This window comes from Eptatretus burgeri, chromosome 17 (genome assembly GCF_056783735.1).
Source record: "Eptatretus burgeri isolate ZD-2024b chromosome 17, Ebu_testis_v1, whole genome shotgun sequence".
Taxonomy (NCBI): Eukaryota; Metazoa; Chordata; class Myxini; order Myxiniformes; family Myxinidae; genus Eptatretus; species Eptatretus burgeri.
In genome coordinates this window covers 37552707-37573409 of record NC_140977.1, presented here as the reverse complement: position 1 = coordinate 37573409, position 20703 = coordinate 37552707, and the positions used below count along the sequence as shown (strand labels likewise).

The following is a 20703-nucleotide window of genomic DNA, read 5'->3' as shown; positions in this document are numbered from 1 at the left end:
AATGCCCAAGACCAAGGACACTACACTGTTGCCTTTAAAAACAAATGAGGGGATTGAGCCAATCAGACAAATGCAGGTTTTGTGGGATAGAACCAGAAAGTAGCAATCACCTCCTTTTGGGATGTAAAATACTCATGTCTGAACAGCTGTACACAGAATGACACGACAGCGTTTGCAGAGTAACCCACTGGCCCATCGGTAGACATTTCAACGTCACGGTCCCAGAACAATCATGGAACCACAAACCAAATCCGATCCTTGAAAACGAACAAACAATACTCACGCATGACACAATGATCCCGTCAAGTGTGAACATTGCAAACAAAGCACTGCATCCAGACATAGTGCTCAAACACAAAAAGGAAAAGTCAGCATTGTTGATCGAGGTCTCAGTTATCAATGACTTTGGACGAACTGCTACAGAAGTCAGGAAAAGGACCAAATACCAGGATCAGAGGTTCAGTGAAGATTTTGAAAAGAGCCCTTGGAACGAGGCAATGAGAACGAAGCGTCACAGTTTGGTTCATGAATCACGATCCTTCACCAAAAAATCAGGAGGTGGAGATTTTGAGTTCTGGGAGAACTTCCTCCCACGTCCCGAAACCCACAAATGGAGATACCAACCAAGGTAAAGTATTACAGAATCTCCTGCAAGGATGTAAAGATGTAAAGAACTTCTCGACCGTACCTGTGCATCGGTTAAGTTGCGGAAAGCATTGTAGATCTTCTTAATGGCCACGACCTCGCCTGTCCACCGGTCCACAGCTTTCCACACCGCACCATGAACCTGCACCGCGAGTAGTGTCAACTGCATAAGAGCTTCCTAAAACTACAGATCACTCCATCACTTACACTTATAGATCACTCCAGCCTACATTGTTTCGCAATTAAAAAAAACAATGATAATAAAAGGTAGTCCTTCTCAACAACGTCGAGACTCATGGAGGATTAGGGCGTTTTGACCGACAGTGAAGGGCAGGTAGGAACCTTTGGAAAAAGTTAGCAACAACAAGAAAAGATCATGAATGGAAAGGGAAGAACTCCAATCAATTGAATCACAGTGCATCCAGTGGAAGATTAAGAAAGTGAATACTATCGGAGTCCTATCGAAGTTAACAATTCAATTTCGACAACAAAGATAGATATTAAATTCTGGAAGAATCTAACCGGAGTGTATAAACATTTATTTTAAACAAAATACCCAAGATTTGTTTGGAAAATAAGGAAGTAGCCAACATACCCCCTTTCCGAGGCGCCGACGAATGGTGTACAGTCGCAGGATTTCAGGGTCAACCTTTGATGACATGGCTCCTTCCAAAGCCTGAGGACGAAAACACAATGAATTAGCACTTATTACCTCCACCAACGAAGGTGAAGGAGGTGATGTTTTCATCCCTGTGTGTGTGTGTGTGTGTGTGTGTGTGTGTGTGTGTGTGTGTGTGTGTGTGTGTGTGTGTGTGTGTGTGTGTGTGTGTGTGTGTGTGTGTGTGTGTGTGTGTGCGACGCGAGGCTCCACAGCACGAACCAGCAAACCGATTTCGATGAAACTTTGCCAACAGGTGTAATATAAACTGGGAATGTGCGCGTTCAAATTTCGTTGCCGAGCAACCACCCGTTGCTGTGCAGCGGCTGAAAAACTGCGTACAGTATTTTCAATACTTGTCCTTCAGTTTTGAATGTAGAGAATCGAGACTTCGGAATTAAACACTTCGAGATATTTAGAAAATTTTACTCGAGCCGATTTTTGATTGAGGTTTTCTTTTTCAAATGGTAGTCCTTCAAAAATCGGGTGTCTATTTACCGTCATTTTTATGAGGGGCTTAGGAAAATGGGCGGAGCTTAGGGAAAGTGGACGTGGTTGATGAAAAGTGGGAGTGGCGTAGGAAGTGGGCGTGGCTTATGAAAAGTAGGCGTGGCTTATGAAAAATATTGTGTGGCTCAGGAGGTGTGGTCAAACAAGAGCATTGAGAGAAGTTTATCGGGTTTTGTGTGTGTGTGTGTGTGTGTGTGTGTGTGTGTGTGTGTGTGTGTGTGTGTGTGTGTGTGTGTGTGTGTGTGTGTGTGTGTGTGTGTGTGTGTGTGTGTGTGTCTGCAACGCGACGCTCCACAGCACAAACCAGCAAACCGATTATTTTTCAAATGGTAGTCCTTCAAAAATAGGGTGTCTATTTACCGTCATTTTTTATGAGGAGTGCCAGTTGGCAAAATACGCAATAGGAAAAATCTTGCCAGGCAGAGGAACAATGGTATGTTAACCAATACGTGTTGGCAATGAATCTTCGTCGGTGGATCGGTCAGAATGAAAAGCATCGTATCCTGCGCTTCGATCCTAGCGAATCCCTCGTCGCCTACCGGCTCGTCTGTTTGTCTGTCTGTTTGCTTGTCACCTGCAGGTCACAATTTTAAACCAATCTTCACGAAAGTTCACCACATGGTAGGGTTTGGCGTAAGGAAGAAGCTTATTGTTTTTGAGGTCAAAAGGTCAATATAGGCCCAAGGTCAACAACAAAGGTGGTATTTCTAAAATGCTTAATTTTCATCCGATTCACTTGAAATTTGAAGAAAATTTATATTTCAGGTCACTGAATTCAACCAGCCAATTATTTTAGAGGTCATTATAGGCCAAAAGGTCAACAACTTAAGTGAGATCTCTAAATTCCTCAATTTTCATCCGATTGACTTGAAATTTGAAGAGGATATATATTTTAGGTACTGAATTCAACCATCAAATTATTTTTCAGGTCAACATCGATCAAAAGGTCAACATAGGCCCAAAGTCAACAACTAAGGTGGTATTTCTAAAATCCTCAATTTTCGTCCGATTGACTGGAAATTTGAAGAGAAGTTTTATTTCAGTTCAATTAATTCAACCACCAATTATTTTTGAGGTCAAATTTGTTTTATGGATTTTGCAAGTGTCATGCTCTGCACGACGTCTTCTTGTTTGTTTGTTTGTTTGCTTGTCTGTTTGCTTGTTTGTCTGTTTGTGTGCAGGATATCTCAAAAAGTTGTGGATGGATCCAGATGAAATTTTGTGGACAGTTTGAGTGTGTGACAAGGACGAACTGATTACATTTTGGTGAAGATCCGGATCCGGATCCGACTACTCATACTTTTTAAATGATTCTCACCATTGAGAGAAATGGCCAAAAACGATATATAGTAGTACTGTATGGCATGATATTTCAAAAATGTATTAGGCCCGATATGTTCTCATGGATCAGGCATGGCTTGGCGGAGGTATACGCTCAACCGAGTGCCCTTCTAGTTAGAGTATGATATAATAAATTTACTCCAAAACGCATTAAGACTACCTTCATTGGAAAGTTTGACGTCAAGGTCTATGGAAGAACAGGGTAATGTGGATAATCGAGAATGAAAACCCAAAATAATTGGGGGCCATGAGAATTTTTTTTTTTTAGAATATACTATTGGGGGCTTTTACGATCGACTACTACGACGACTACTACTACTACTACTACTACTACTACTACTACTACTACTACTACTACTACTACTACTACTACTACTACTACTACTACTACTACTACTACTACTACTACTACTACTGTCTTTCTTTAACGGCCACAATTATTCCCACCTTATTAAGGGGATCGATCGGCGAACGTTTTATGTCCAACAGTGGTCTCATTGTGATTTGGGCAAGAACTTGTATAATTTGTTTCATGATGCTGGTGATAACTCGCCGCTTCTTCACGAAAGACACCAGAGAATATTTAATGTCCACCAATGAGTGTGAGCAGGCGCGTCCTCTGGCTTTCCTGCAATGGATAAACACGCTCTGCCTGCATCACACCAGGATGACCATTATATAGCTGGACCTAGGTTAAAGCCCAGGCTAGACAGCTCAGAGGCGAGTGTGCATACCTCTAAGGATTATAGTCTAAGCTATCCTGCCCATGCTCCATATGCATGATCCACCATATTCCTCATATTGAAGCTGGCTGGCTGCAGGATGAAACTAGGACACTCAGTTTCGGATATAGAACACATACCTTGACCTGTCTGAATAGTTTAGCGATTGATCTGGATTCGGATCTCAACTAGAATCTAAATTCGGACCTCAATGTTACGTTAAATAACACTAGGTAGGTTGACTCAGCCTGTCATCCTTCTGAGGTCGGCAAAATGAGTACCAGCTTACTGGTAACAGGGGGCACTGCATCAGCGGCACAGCCGCACTCCCAGCAGTGATCCGTCCACAGGCTGCACACGAAATAATAATACTTATCAATGATTTTTACACGAAGAAGAGCTGCGTCATGCAGAAAGATTACAACTACTGCAGTAAGGACCTGTCAGGTGCAAATTAACTGGAGGAAGGTCAAGGTTCAGTGTGTCGGTGACTGCTTGATCCTCCCACAGCATTTCATAATTAGTGGAGAAACAGGTGGAAGCTTTCTCCCATTTCACAAGCTTGGTTTTGGTTATTCATGAAACTTCAAAGAGTTTGTGGTATGTTTAATAACCACTCATGGGGAACGGATACCTAAATTACGACCCAACGAAAGTGGGACCCAGGAAAGGTTTAATAACTTTCACAGTTTTCATTAAATTTCTTTAATTTTTTCTGGAGGTCTGAACTGAGTTAAGGGAGAGTGTATGTGCCTATTCCTTGAACCCGTGACATTCACACGCCATGCCGTGGACACCTGAAGAAAAGTAATTTTCTGTCGAAAACTATCTCCGGACAAATTCGTTCTTACAGAGAAGGCACCTGTTCTGCACACATTTTGCAACAAGAACAAGGAAAAGCATGGCCACCAAGTCTCAAATTCAAAGGTTTGTGAAAAAATGTAGACAACATGATGCAGTCGTGAAAATGAATTCACCAAACAGAGGCCACTCTGGTCGACTGAAATCAGGAAGGTGACCCGAGAATTTTGCTGCCTTTGCTCACTCAGTCGCCTGTAGTTCCAAGAAACGCTGTCAAGAGCTCAATATCAGCAAAGAAAGCTTGAGGAGAATTCCAATAACAGTGTATACAAGTCATCAATAACTTTGCTCGGCATGTGGCCCTCTGCATTGAGCGAAATGGTGCCCATTCGGAGCATATCATCAAACATCGACGTCGTCAGTAATTTCATTGTAAAATTGTCAAATTTCTTTGTACAGAACTGAAATTTTCAGATATCTTCATTATCTTCCATTGAATGAATACCAGGTGGGGTTGATTCAGCCTATCATCCTTCTGAGGTTGGCAAAATGAGTACCAGCTTGCTGGGATGATTGAGCCATTGGAGTATCCTGCGTCGGAGCGGCGACCCGTCCAGGATTGTGCCCAATAGCCCAGGAGACTGACTCGGCAGCACCAACGCTCTGCACATGCATGGTTCCAATGGATAGATGGATAGTCATTATGAGTGAGTAATATGATCTGCAAATTTTGTTAAGTTTGATTGGACTTTTCCCGAGGTCCACTTTTTTGGAGTCACCCTAGATATGGATAAGGAGCTGATACTCAAGGTTCCCCACCTGCTGGGCACAGAAGTGTGCACCTGTAATCCACCTGTAATACTCGGAGGCTTGGTTTGGAGGATAGCTTGAGGATGGGAGGTCTGCACTGTGTTGTGTCAGACGGTACAGAGCAGCTTGGCTGATATGGTGGCACCCAACCCAGTTTGTCAGTTTGTTAGATCAGATTTGTGACTTGCTGCAGGTACCATGTAAAACCTGTACTAATATGTTCATGGTCGAGTGTCAGTGACTAAACTGGCTCCCCCCACCAGGTCCTCCTGGTGAGGAGGGTGTGTGGATATGGACACCCAGCAGGACTAAAAAAGAAAACCTGGCAAAGGGTGGAGGAGCTCCTTGTGAGCCAATGGCCATCCATATCTGGTGCCCAACTGTGTCTGCAGACACCCTCTTGCAGTGTCCTGCTGTGGGTTACCTTTCCCAGGAGGTTGGTGGCAGGATTTGTACTCCAGCCACCATAAAAAAACATTTCACACAACTAGAACACACTAGGTGGTGTGTGGTAGGATAATGCTGAGGTGTCATCCACCAGACGGCAGTCTCCTCTGGTTAACCTGAGGTGGTCCCTTCAGGTGGGTGCCTGGAATGTCCTATCCCGAGGAGATAGGGATAGGCCAGGCATCTGCCTGGGGGGGTGGCCATACAGAGGCCCCTAGATTAGCAGTGGAAAGTGGACACAGCGACACACTGTGGCATATGCTCCATATGTTGTATGTATGTATGTATGTATGTATGTATGTATGTATGTATGTACGTAAACTACAGTAACATGTTCAGAACTGCTTTGTGCTTTGATACATTGACCACGCAACAGGAGGAACATTAAAAGTCTGTTTGCAGGCTTCAGTACAGGGCCAAATAAGGACTTAATATTGATTCCCTGTAAAACCTCCAATAAGGTAAAATGTGTCAGTAGCATGCTGCAAGTGCACATTTACAGCAAAGTGATGTTCATGTAGTTTGGAAAATAATGAACATTCAGACACACTTCACCATGCCAAACTTAAAAAAAGACACCACTTCCTGTGTGTACTACAGTACTGTATTCAGATGTCTATTACTATGCTACACATCTCCAAAATCCATATATGATACATTTTCTGGATGAATTGCTTTCTGCTTTGATCCATCAACCACATATCAGAAGGTAAATTAACAGCATATCTTTCTGGCCTCAAAACAGCACTGGAATAACTAAATATTGCTTCCTTTTAAAGTAACAACTCCATTAATGTAAGATGTGAATGTTTGATCAATTGTCTTATTGCATACATGTACAATCAGCAATATATATATATATATATATATATATATATATATATATATATATATATATATATATATATATATATATATATATATATATATATATATATATATTGTTGCGGATTCGCGCCCGCCGGCGTGCGGACGGCCACGTAACTCGAATCGCGGCACGTCGCCCACCGGACGGACAATCCAGTCGTGACCCTCTCGGACTAATGCCGGGAACCAGTCACGGGTGGACCTTTCGGTCTCACCGCGATCGTGCCAATCGGCCCCCGCGTGGGATAGGGTTGCTCGCCAAATTCGACCTACCTAAGTACCCACACGGAGGGTAGACCGGGCGATCGCACCTCGCCGCAGGTCGACTTCGGACACGGGCCACTTTAAGCGACCCGTTCCGTACTATCGGGATAACCGAGCGGTGTTATTCGTCGGCCTCGACGGTTCGATTAATTATCGGGCGTTTTAGCCCACGACCAACCCTTTACGTGAAGCAAGATGGAGATTCAATGAAAGAAAAGACGAAGCGAAGCGGGAAAACAGTTCAACAATAAGCACATTTATTTCGCGATGAACGGAAAGCACACATATACAATTCCACCAAAAGCACATGTAAAAGGAGAAGAAACACAATATTACACAAAAAGCAAATATAAAAGAGAAACACAATGCAGAGCTATCCGACTACCGAGCACACGGCAACACTTATACAATTTTACTTCACAGACGGCGCGACAACACATATTCCCAAAGCAAAAGAAAAGAACCACCCTCCAGGATGAGGCGGGCCTGGGGCCGAGACCGTGTCGGGCCTACCGTCTGATGATGAGACGCAAAGTGGCGGTGGCGCCTCAACTCCGCGGGCGTCGCGGACAGTGTCTGGTAGGGGGTGGGAAAGGGGCCCCCTTGTCGCACTATCTCAGCGCGGGGGGAAACAGGAGGGGGTTGTTGATGCTCGGGGGGGAGGAGGATATCACCCTGTCTCGGGTCCCGCGACGAGCGTCTCCTCCTCGACCTCGGTCGCGTTGCTGGCCTCTCCCTCTGCAGCTCCCGGCACCGACGCGAGCACCCCCTCGTCCGCCTTCGCCGCCGCCACCTCTCCACAGCTCCGTCTAATCGCCCTCTCCGTCTCCTCTCTTGGCTCGTCCCAACTCTTCACTCTTGACTTCTCCCCTCCGAACTCACAACTGCCAACTGAACTGCCTTGACTGACGAACGCAGCCGTTTATATCCCCCGTGGCTTCGCTCCCCCACCTTTGACCCTTTACCTCCGACCCTTCACCTCCAACTGGCTCCCCATTGGACCGAGGAAAAGTGGGCGTGAATGCTTTTTGATCCATGAATTTGCATATCGCGACCTCACTCCAACGCCCTGGAGGCGGGGCCAAATCGCCCCACGCTCTCCGATAGGACGGAACAGAAGTGGGCGTGAGTCGTTTTTGATCCGTTTTTCTCGGAAAGTCTGTGATGTTTCTGAACACGCTGCTCGGTGCGCGCCCTACACGAGTCCAGTATCGGTGCCCACAAGTGGCGCGAGAATGGTGGGGATGCGATGGTGGCGAGTTGTGACGGTAAAGGTCGTAGCTGTTGTTGTGAAGCGGCGTTGTGGTTGGTGGTTGTTGTTGTGAAGCGGCGTTGTGGTTGGTGGTTGTTGTTGTGAAGCGGCGTTGTGGTTGGTGGTTGTTGTTGTGAAGCGGCGTTGTGGTTGGTGGTTGTTGTTGTGAAGCGGCGTTGTGGTTGGTGGTTGTTGTTGTGAAGCGGCGTTGTGGTTGGTGGTGGTAGTAATGGCGGCTGGTCCAAAATAAAGATAGTAAAAGAAAAACGGCTATCCTGAAGAGTCGCAGCCCGACTGAATGACATTTATTCCCTCTAAACAACGGGTTTGGGCCTAACTACACATATACTTACCGAGATATCTCACCTAAGGGACCTGAATGGTGGTTTGTGAATTTCGTCAACCACAACACTACCCCCTCCCCTTTTTACAGACTCGTCCCGAGTCGTCAAATTTTCGTGTGCCATCATGTGTAGTTTTCCCCTAGTACATTTTACCTACGGATCCCTGAGTGCGACATTCATGGTATTCGTGTCCCCAAAATAAATAACCTGAGGGCTGAGTAACTACCTAACAAACTCACTCACACGGACGACTTAAATAAAATTGCCGGCGCGAGGACAGACATGCTGGGGGCGCACTCATATGTACAGTACATCTTAACCTTAACTTACAAATTTTACACTAAACCATGGCCCAGGATCAATGAACTCTGCAAAAAGAAAGCAGTTAGCAGGGAGCCAGGCTGCTCGCATGCAGTCTCTGGCTCAAACAATGCAGGTGACAGGGAACGTGGCCGGCTGCTCACACGCAGTCCAAGGCCTTCCCTTTTGAACTGAACGCAGTGAACCACAACGGTGCATGGGCTGCACAAACGTAGTCTCCGTGCCAGCTCAAGTGGCACACGCAATGAACACAACGAATGGATGGATGAATGGTTTGAACTGAACGCAGTGAACCACAACGGTGCATGGGCTGCACAAATGCAGTCTCCGTGCCAGCTCAAGTGGCACACACAATGAACACACCAAATGGATGGATGAACACAAACACGGTGCACGGGCCGCCACTGCAGGCCCGTGTTGTAGCTGCCAACAGGGCAGTTCTTGCAGCTTGCAAACTGTTGCCTTGCGGATCCTGGCGCACATGGAAATGAACAGGGGGGGGCAAAGCAAAAATTGAACGGGGCTGGTGAACAGGGGCAGTGGGCATGGCATGGCAAAGGCAGCAGGCAAACACAGCCCGCAGAAGAAGGCCGCTGCAGGCAAACACAGCCGGCAGATGAACTGGCCGGCACAGGCCTTGAAGTACCACAGCTGCAGATGATCCGGCCGGCACAGGCCTTGCAGCAACACAACAGCTGCCGATGAAGTGGGCCGGCACAGGCCTTGAAGAAAAACAGCCAGCCGGCAGATGAAGTGGGCCGGCACAGGCCTTACAGCAACACAGCCAGCAGATAAAGCTGGCCAGCCTTTGCCGTTCAGTGGAGGTTGGTGGAGGGAGTGCGGTGGTGCTGGCCACTCGGAAGGCGGGCTCGGACCTACCCTACGGTCTCCCTCCCAACCTATCGCCTTTGCCTGTCACTGTCCATACCCACTCCCTTAATTTGTCCAAACCCCAATTTAGCCCCAACTTATTTTCTTTTATTTTTTTACTTCCCCACTATAAATCGTCCCCTAACCCCCTTTATCGTCCTTGTTCGGCTAACCTATCCTGTCACCTAGCCTACTCCCAACCCCTACGTTCCCTTCCCGCAGGGGAACAAGGGAGAGCTAGCGTCCTGTGTCGAGGCCCAATTCAAGCCTCAGAATGGCCTCCCCAGAGTTCGGCGATCTATAACCAAAGTGGGTCCAGCGGCCCACAACGAGAGCGAGGGGATGGATGGTGCGGAGGGGTACACTTCCTAATCTACCCTAACCATTTAACTGTTAAACTACCCCGGGGCTTTCAACAAGCGCCTCTCGCTTAAACTATTGGTTCTAACAACCCAGATTCCCGTCGCCTGTGTTGGTGTCCTCACAATTTCGGGCCTCGCCCCCCAATTTTCTTCCCGTGCCCTCACACGGTCTCATGGCTGGGACACGTGGCTCCCTTTGGCAGGCACGACCCTCTGCCAATTCCCCAGCTATGGCACCCCCGGGCACTACACTGCCTCCGAGCCTACCAGCTCCCTAACACCGGGGAGTGCCCCCCATGGCACCTCCCCTGAAACGCACACGTGGCAGGCTGGCTTCCCAGGCCCCTTTCCGAGGGTCACCCGTGCCCACAACACTGCCCACGCGGCTAATGGCGCCCCGGGCCCCCGCACCAAGCAGGCGCACCAGTGCCCACTACGCTATCCCGGCCCCCCATGGGCCCTTGGCCTACCACGGCCGACTAGCCTGGTGCCCGGGGTACCCACTCAGCGATACTCACCTTTCGCCACCACACTCCCAGCCTGTCAACAGGGCTCCTGCACCCCTCCAAATGGGTATCGAGCCTACATTCCCACCAACAACAAAACGACTTCCATTTGTCAATTTAACTAACCCCCTAACTCACTCTACACTGACCCTGGGGTCCCTTGGGCGGGAGTCACTCCTCCCCCCAATCACTCATCGCACCATGCAGTCCCCATTCGCTCCACTCACACAGACCCGCTGGCCTCACTCACTCATCATGTACTCACCTCACAACTTTTCAACACACACACCGCTGAATTCTGCCATCCTTCTAACTACCTCCCCTAACTAACTCGTGCTCCCACGTCGTCCCTTAAACTACAGCATGTTCCATTTAACACTACGTAGCTAAACTACGTCCCCTCTACATATCCACAAGTCTGTCACTGTCTCCAAATAAATCATTTTATTTCCCAACCTAAAGCTCACTAAATCCCTCTACCTAATCCATTCCACGAACTCCATGAGGACTTACCCCTGCCCCATGAAGTCGGTCTAGCTAAGCTAACCCTTCCCCCTAACTGGTTTCCATCCTGTGCCCAGGTCAAGGGGGTCTTCCACCCCTTGCCCAGGAATCCTGTGCACCCGAAAGTGAGGCTTGCTTTTTTTTTTTTTTCCACATGCGCAGCACCAGCGCGGCAACTCACAACTCGCGCACTTTGCACCTGCCCGTGACGTCATGCAGCTGCACGTGTTCCTCGTCCCTCCTTGGACGGTACCATCCGGCAGGGATACCCCTCCTGCCGGATTCCAACCCCACGTGCAGCCATGACGTCACCGTGCGCATAAAAAAAAACACAAGCCCCACGTCTCGAGGGGTTCCCCACGCGAACACATGTGCTTTGCCCGTTGGAGTTTAACACACACGATCGCGTGGAGAACCCGTCCGGTCCAAATCCGTAATCCTGCCTAAACTTTGTCCGTCCGCGGGATCGGCAAATCCACCGCGTGCGTTTCCGGACCGGGACTTCACTCTCGCAAGCGAGCACGTGGGGGCCTCGTGCGTTGCACAGCACGGACCTCGTGCTCACTGCTGGGTGAACCCGGCACGGTCCCCGAAACAACTACAGCCGCTACTCGGCTTTCTTTCCTCTCATGTCGCCGTCGTCGCCATTCAACACACGCACACCTGCGTGTTACGACGCTCACACTCCATTCCATTACATTCACACCGGGAGACGCGGCTGCGTGCTCCCGCATGCCAACCGACATCTCCCTCACATACCGCTCTCTCACACACACGGTCTCCCTTGCATAAAGCATACCACTCACACGTGGTGCTCCATTCACTCGCGGCCTTCCACTCACTCGTGCCATTTCCTTCACACAAACCACACCACTCACACACGCGGGGGCACTCACCCGCGGTTCCTCATCCACACACCGTGCCTCACTCATACACCGTGCCTCACTCACACACGCGGGGGCACTCAACTGCGGTGTTTCATCCACACACCGTCCCTCACTCACACACGCGGGGGCACTCAACCGCGGTGCCTCATCCACACTGGCCGTTTCATCCACACACACGGCCTCTTCCACACACGGTGCCTCATCCACACACGGCGTGCTGGGAAGCACGTACTCTGGCACCATCGCCACCACACCACTCACACACGGGGTCGCTTCCACACACGGGGACGCACTCACGCCTTGCACCACACACACAGGGACAACCACACTGGGGATTCGTGTCCCCACAAGGGTCTCCGGGGCCTCTATACCCCCCAAGCTCTCCGTGCACCTGTCCACAGCACTCCTCCCCTCGACCTCGCAAAGCACGACCGAACTCACCTGGTCGTGACTCGCCTCAAGGGGGCATACTCCCTCCCCTCGTTCCTGGAGGGGGCCATGCAGCTGCTCGCACCGGGCCTCCACCCAGTCCGCGAGCTCACCCCCATTGTCCTCCACTACCTCCGTGTGTGTGTGTGCGTCACTTACCCCGTCTTCATCGTGCAGTCTTCCCTCTATCGTTCCCTTCCCGGCTACCGTCACGACCCTCGCCCAACACTCCCCCCGAATTATTTTTTCACCCGCCTCCACCGCGGGCCCGACAGCCGTTGCACCCCCTTCCAGCTCGTTCGCTCCCACACGTGGAGTCGCCATTTTTATCTCCCTGGTCACGGCCTTCATGCCCGCCTGCAGGCATCGGCCCATGTTCTGCGTCTCACCCCGCAGCTTTTTCGTTTCTTCCTTCATTTGCTTGTTCATTCCTTTCATTTCGTTTTTCATTTCATTTGTATTTGTATCCATCTTTTTGTTCATGCCTTTCATTTCCGCATTCATTTGTGCCAACATGGTGAATAGCTGGGCCATGTCGGGTGCGCTTGGGTGAGCCGTTTCGGCAGGGGTTGGGGAAGGGTTTTGGTGGAGAGGGGGAGGGGAGGTGTCATACACCGCGGCCGCTGCCGCACCTATTTCGGGCTCTGGGTTCAGTTGGGCGAGTTCGTTTTCCTGTACAACCAACATTTCCTGCACGGGGATTTCATCCTGAGCCATGGATTCTACACATTCTACATCCATTTCTAATACACCAGGCTCCCGCTCGCCTTGAGACGCCATCTTGCTTCTCTTAAAGGGTTAATTTAGCTCGCTCGTAATTTAGAGGGAATCGGGGGTCGCTCCTCTCACCCCTGGACCGATTCCCATGAATTTAATTGGAGACAGGAGAGTCCGTTTTCCCGTTCTCCGATACCAGTGCCGCGAGGAGGGCGATGAGTTTATATCGCACGACCTGACACCAGTGTTGCGGATTCGCGCCCGCCGTCGTGCGGACAGCCACGTAACTCGAATCGCGGCACGTCGCCCACCTGACGGACAATCCAGTCGTGACCCTCTCGGACTAACGCCGGGAACTAGTCACGGGTGGACCTTTCGGTCTCACCGCGATCGTGCCAATCGGCCCCCGCGTGGGATAGGGTTGCTCGCCAAATTCGACCTACCTAAGTACCCACACGGAGGGTAGACCGGGCGATCGCACCTCGCCGCAGGTCGACTTCGGACACGGGCCACTTTAAGCGACCCGTTCCGTACTATCGGGATAACCGAGCGGTGTTATTCGTCGGCCTCGACGGTTCGATTAATTATCGGGCGTTTTAGCCCACGACCAACCCTTTACGTGAAGCAAGATGGAGATTCAATGAAAGAAAAGACGAAGCGAAGCGGGAAAACAGTTCAACAATAAGCACATTTATTTCGCGATGAACGGAAAGCACACATATACAATTCCACCAAAAGCACATGTAAAAGGAGAAGAAACACAATATTACACAAAAAGCAAATATAAAAGAGAAACACAATGCAGAGCTATCCGACTACCGAGCACACGGCAACACTTATACAATTTTACTTCACAGACGGCGCCGACAACACATATTCCCAAAGCAAAAGAAAAGAACCACCCTCCAGGATGAGGCGGGCCTGGGGCCGAGACCGTGTCGGGCCTACCGTCTGATGATGAGACGCAAAGTGGCGGTGGCGCCTCAACTCCGCGGGCCTCGCGGACAGTGTCTGGTAGGGGGTGGGAAAGGGGCCCCCTTGTCGCACTATCTCAGCGCGGGGGGAAACAGGAGGGGTTGTTGCTGCTCGGGGTGGAGGAGGATATCACCCTGTCTCGGGTCCCGCGACGAGCGTCTCCTCCTCGACCTCGGTCGCGTTGCTGGCCTCTCCCTCTGCAGCTCCCGGCACCGACGCGAGCACCCCCTCGTCCGCCTTCGCCGCCGCCACCTCTCCACAGCTCCGTCTAATCGCCCTCTCCGTCTCCTCTCTTGGCTCGTCCCAACTCTTCACTCTTGACTTCTCCCCTCCGAACTCACAACTGCCAACTGAACTGCCTTGACTGACGAACGCAGCCGTTTATATCCCCCGTGGCTTCGCTCCCCCACCTTTGACCCTTTACCTCCGACCCTTCACCTCCAACTGGCTCCCCATTGGACCGAGGAAAAGTGGGCGTGAATGCTTTTTGATCCATGAATTTGCATATCGCGACCTCACTCCAACGCCCTGGAGGCGGGGCCAAATCGCCCCACGCTCTCCGATAGGACGGAACAGAAGTGGGCGTGAGTCGTTTTTGATCCGTTTTTCTCGGAAAGTCTGTGATGTTTCTGAACACGCTGCTCGGTGCGCGCCCTACACGAGTCCAGTATCGGTGCCCACAAGTGGCGCGAGAATGGTGGGGATGCGATGGTGGCGAGTTGTGACGGTAAAGGTCGTGGCTGTTGTTGTGAAGCGGCGTTGTGGTTGGTGGTTGTTGTTGTGAAGCGGCGTTGTGGTTGGTGGTTGTTGTTGTGAAGCGGCGTTGTGGTTGGTGGTTGTTGTTGTGTTGTTGAATTTCGTCAACCACAACAATATATATATATATATATATATATATATATATATATATATATATATATATATATATATATATATATATATATATATATATATATATATATATATATATATATATATATATATATATATATTGTTGCGGTTGTGGAAATTGGCAAACCACCATTCAGGTCCCGTAGGTGAGATATCTCTGTAAGTACATGTGTAGTTAGCCCCAAACCCGTTGTTTAGAGGGAATAAATGTGATTCATTCGGGCTGTGACCCTTTGAGATAGCCGTTTTTCTGTTCTATCTTTATTTTGAACCAACCACGTCTCAACCACCATCACACAACAACTACCAACAACGCCGCTTCACAACAACAACAACGCCAACAGCCACGATCTTTACCTTCACAACTCGCTCCCGCAAACATCGCATCACCGCCATTCCAAACGGCACCATGGCCATAAACCACCACCATAAACCCTCCACCACCTTCACCTCTCTCCTTCTGCGGCCATTCCCGCACCACCTGTGAGCACCGAGCGTCGGGCTGTCCTGGGCTCGTACAAGACACGCGCCGAGCCGCGAGTGCAAAATGCGGCCTTTCCAAGGGAGAATTCGGATCAGGAATGCTACACGCCCACTTCTGATCCGTCCAATCAGCAAGCGCGGGGCGGTTTGGCCCCACCTCCAGGCGCGTCTGTGTGGAATCGAGATATGCAAATTCTAGGATCAGGAGAGATTCACGCCCCTTTTTCTCCGTCCAATGGGCGAGCGTGGCTCCACCCCCGAGCTCGTCCTGATCCAGAAATTTGCATATGGGTTCTCCTGCCGGCCTATAAGAAGGCGGGCGCAAGGCAGAGTCAATCGAGTCGGGTGGCGAAGTCATCGGAGTGTCATCAAGTTGGGTTCTGGAGTCGGCTGTGAAGAGTTGTAGGAAGAGGCAAAGGAGCTCGGGTCCGAGGCGAGAAAGAAGGTGGTCGGCGATGAGGTCACGGTGTGGGATCGCTCGTCGCGGGACCCAAGCCAGCCAGCCATTCTCCCTCCCCCAGGGCATCAACAATTCCCCCTTTCCCCCGCGCTGAGATAGTGCAACAAGGGGGCCCCGTTCCTACTCCACTCCAAACATCGTGCCAACGAAACCCGCCAAGGAGCACGGAGTCGGGGCACAGCCACGCGGCCACATCTGCGGCTCGTCCGCCATCGCGTCACGAGGACGCAGGTAGGACCCCCCCCGGTCTCGCGGGCCTGGCCGCTCCTTCAGGTCATGCGCACATATTGGCCTTCAGGCCCGTCTGCCCCCTTGTCTATGAGGGTGGCTTCTTTCCTTTGCTTTTGAGTAAATGTGTGTTGGCGCCGTCTGTAAAGTAGAACTGTATAAGTGTTGCCGTGTGTGCGTGTAGTCGGTAGTAACTCTGCATCGTTGTTGCTTTTGTTTTGGTTGCTATATGTGCATTTTGACTGTTTGGCTGTTTATGTGTGCTTTCCGTGTGCCGGGAAATAAATGTGCTTTGTGTGAACTGTTTTCCCGTTTCGCTTCGTCTTTTCTTTATTGACCCTCCATCATGCTTCACGTAAAGGGTTCGTAGTGGGCTTAATACGCCCGGTAATTAATCGGAACCGTCGAGGCCGACGATAACACCACTCGGTTATCACTGTAGCACGGAACGGACCGCTTAAGCGGTTCGTGTCCGTAGTCGGTCTGTGGTGTGGTATGATCGCCCGGTCGACCATCCGCGCAGGTACTTAGGTAGATCGAATTTGGCAAGCAACCCTATCCTGCGCGGGTGGGTAATTGGCACGGTCGTGGTGGGGTTAAACCCCCACCCGTGACTGGCTCCCGGCATTGTTCCGAGAGGGTCACGACTGAATTGTCCGTCTGGTGGGCGATGCGGTCGCGATTCGAGTGACGTGGCCATCCGCACGCCGGCGGACGCGAATTCGCAACAATATATATTTTTTCCTGTATACATTGTCGAGTCTCGTATAAGAGCAAACAAACAAAATATATAATCGAGGGAGCATAAGACAAGAGGGGTGGGAGAGTGAAGCACAAAACAGTAGGGAACAGACATTAGATTTGTAGAAGGGAGAGGGATGGGGTGGGGTACTGGGGTAAACAAGATGGACACAACAGGGACTTTCAGGTCCTTACACGACAGGGACTTTCAGGAAGGAAAGCAGGGAATTTGAAGGAGGTGGGTTTGGGGTGGATTAACAGGGGTTTATAAGATCTTGGTTTTGAATGGGGGAACACAAGAGATGGTGGTGAACAGCTGTCATGAAGCCCTAGACTGCTAGAGGGACAAATGAGATTGTAGAGAATATGGAAGTTGGTTCCACAGGTGCGAAAGAAAGAGGAACGAATGAGTGAAGGTGAGCAGTGATTCTGGATTTTGGGAGTTTCACCAGGAGATTGCTGGTGGACCGTGTGTTCCCAGCAGAAACATGGTCAGGAGAAAGCACATAGAGGGCAGAGGGTGCAAGACCAGACACGAGGTGGTAGAAGACAGAAGGTCTTGAACTTTTGATACTGTCTGATGTCCAACCTTACTTTCAAAGTTTTCTATTAATGGTGGGGGGAGACCCCTCCTTGAATGACTTTCACATTTTCTCTGCAAGAAGACACAAAGGGTTGCTCTTGATGGCATTTTCTCATGATCCCATTCTTGAGGCTGATGTTTCGCAAGACAGCATTTTAGGACTGATCTTATTATTGATCGATATCAATGACATCTCTACTTCCCGGTTTAATTATCTTCACCATTTTGCTGATGACTCCACCGGATGCAGAACAGCACGCCATTATTCTGACAGCAGACTACTGTGACCATCATCACTGCACCTGTAAAAATAAATAAAAAATCGATCAGCCACTCAAGATATGTCTGCCAACCATGCTCTCGCTCCTCCGCAAGTATGAGCTGTGAATCCCCCTCTCAACCCCCCTCCGAGTTGACCTATTCAGCCCATCCCTGGAATATTTGCAGTTCCTGGATCTCCGAGGCCTTTACAACCTATCACAACCTATCTTGGGCAAACCACACCGTCAAGCTGGATTATAAGGTTGAACAGCTCCTTGGTTTTCTGTCAAGAGCTATGCCCATTCTGAGCCACACCGTGCTCAATACAGTGTGTAAGGCTTACATCCAAAGTGTCATATGGAGGATAGGTCCCCACTCAGAGCTGATGCAGCTGCTTCCTATCTTGCTTCCCTGAAGGCAATCAAGTCCAAGGCATCTCACGGCAGGTAGCCAAGTCTAGTGTTATTGGCATCTCCCAGCAGGTGGCCGAGTCCCAAGGTCTACTTCTCGCTCACCGCAGGCAGCCTGGTGGACTATCATTTTTCCATTTCCTCAATTTATGGTCTCGCTCCTCCTGCTCTCTCGTCCCTCTGTCCTAACCTAGCTCACCGAGGTCTCGCGCATTCTTCCAGAATCCCACACCACCTATTTACCCTCCCCAATTATAAGTGAGATTCTCACCTCCATTGCTTCATTCCTCTATTCTCTCATCGATGCAAGAGATTCTTTGCATCTGTTGTCTCGTGCAGCTCCCCCCAGTTTTTCAAGAGTGCTGCCCATACATACCTCGACCTGTTTTCTCCAATACTTACGAACTCTCTTCCACTCTCGCTGATCACCTCCCCTTTCCCTTCGGTCCCCCATCACTCTCAGGCGACATGTCTTCGTCTCCCCATTGCTTTTTGCTATACTATGAGTATGTGAACATGCGGCTATGTTGTTTCGCTCCTCCGTGGACCGATATATATATATATATATATATATATATATATATATATATATATATATATATATATTTATTTATATATTCGATAGCTTGTTTAATCAATTTCAGAAAAATGGCCACAGAGAAACTTTGGAGAAAACGCTTAAGAAGACTGAACACTTCTCATAATAAATTAAACATGACGTAATACAATGGGGGGAAAAAAACTACTTTTAAAGTAATTTACCACCCTCCCCCCTCCTGTTTTCCTTTATTGAGTTCTGTCTCTCTGTCTCTCTGTATTTGTGTCTCTCTGTCTGTCTGTCTGTCTGTCTGTCTGTCTGTCTCTCTCTCTCTCTCTCTCTCTCTCTCTCTCTCTCTCTCTCTCTCTCTCTCTCTCTCTCTCTCGTGTTTGTATATATGTGTGTGTCTCTCTCCCTCTCCCTCTGTGTCTATGTATGTGTATATCTCTCTCTCTCTCTCTCTCTCTCTCTCTCTCTCTCTCTCTCTCTCTCTCTCTCTCTCTCTCTCTCTCTCTCTCTCTCTCTCTCTCTCTCTCTCTCTCTCTCTCTCTCTCTCTCTCTCTCTCTCTCTCTCTCTCTCTCTCTCTCTCTCTCTCTCTCTCTCTCTCTCTCTCTCTCTCTCTCTCTCTCTCTCCAACAACGTCCTTGTACATACATCAGATGTTTTCAAAAATGTATTGAAATGGAATACTATACAGACACAAAGGATAACGAGAAGTATATTGATCATTTTCGGAAAGGCCGACATCCCAGGAGAAGCGTACCTGGCACGGGTGACGTCGCTATACCCGTTGGTGGCGGCTTGCCAGCCACCAAACACCTCGACCACCACTTAACTCCAACAAGCCCCAAGCTCAAGGTTACCCTTTACTCCTACTCGAGCCATCTTGATCTTCACCTCCTATCTCGACAGCATCCTCCCCACCCCGGCCTTGATTTTTATTTATTTATTTTATTTATGACGCCTCTCTTTGCTTTATCTCCCTCCGAAGTTTTACCCTCCCGCGTCCTTTCTCTTCTGTCTCTTCTTTCTCTCTCCCTCTCTCCCTCTCTCTCTCTCTCCCCTCCCATCATCCATCAACCTCAACTGACTTCGTTTGCCCTCCCTTTTCTCGCATACGTCGCGCTCCTGTTGGCTCGGTTGCTATGGCGACGCGCGTAAATATTAGCGCCGTCCGTCACGTGTCATTGGACCTCGCCCGAAGGATTTCATTTCTTCTTTTGTTTTGTTTTGCTGTTTATCGCCGTTTTCCAGCTTTATCTTCGTCAGTTGGAACGTTTCACCGTGCGATACCGACCGACCTCACAACTGCAACGTCAACCACGACGTACCACGCGCGTTTGTGACGTACCTCGCAATTTATATCGATACGTACAAACCGTATAGTTGTTGCTGATGGTTCTTCATCGACCACTCAAACTCCCCTGCCCTGTCAGACCTCCTTATCTATATTTAGACAGGTCGTTTGGGTCTGGGTTTGTCAGACCCTCGAGGCTGTTGTTACGTTTCCATGGCGACTGCGGTTGCCCCTGACGCTGGAATAAGCACGATGTAAACAGCTGGCGCCGAGGCGGGGCGGCCATGTCGAGGAAAGGTTCGTGGCATTTCGCCTTTATAACCCTCACCTGACCTGTTTGTGTGTGTTAGCGCACGGTGCGATAAGCAATGATGGCCGACACACAATGTTGAACTTCCAAGGGGAGGGAATGCAAATGCACACGATCAAACACCCAGCTTGCCCCCCCCCCAACACCAACACCACCACCACCCCTTCCCCCCAACAACAAAGCTCTGTTATTCGACCATCCATATTTCAAGTGTCAAGTGAGAATGGATGAGTCGGTGCGTTCTCGGAAATGGAAGTTCAGGTGCTCA

The 20703-nt window shown here is 49.6% G+C and overlaps 1 protein-coding gene across 1 annotated transcript in view; it reads right to left on the bottom strand.

The window, feature by feature from the left end:
- The window catches only part of LOC147009786 (extracellular signal-regulated kinase 2-like), a 48032-nt gene extending 28162 nt beyond the window's left edge, over positions 1–19870 (bottom strand). The window contains exons 1-3 of the mRNA XM_085862196.1: positions 19592–19870; positions 1241–1321; positions 689–787 (exon numbers count right to left, since the gene is read on the bottom strand). Coding sequence (XP_085718322.1) covers positions 689–787; positions 1241–1306 — 165 coding nt within the window. The 5' untranslated portion in view covers positions 1307–1321; positions 19592–19870. The remainder of the gene's footprint in view (positions 1–688; positions 788–1240; positions 1322–19591) is intronic.
- Positions 19871–20703: the final 833 nt, after the last annotated feature.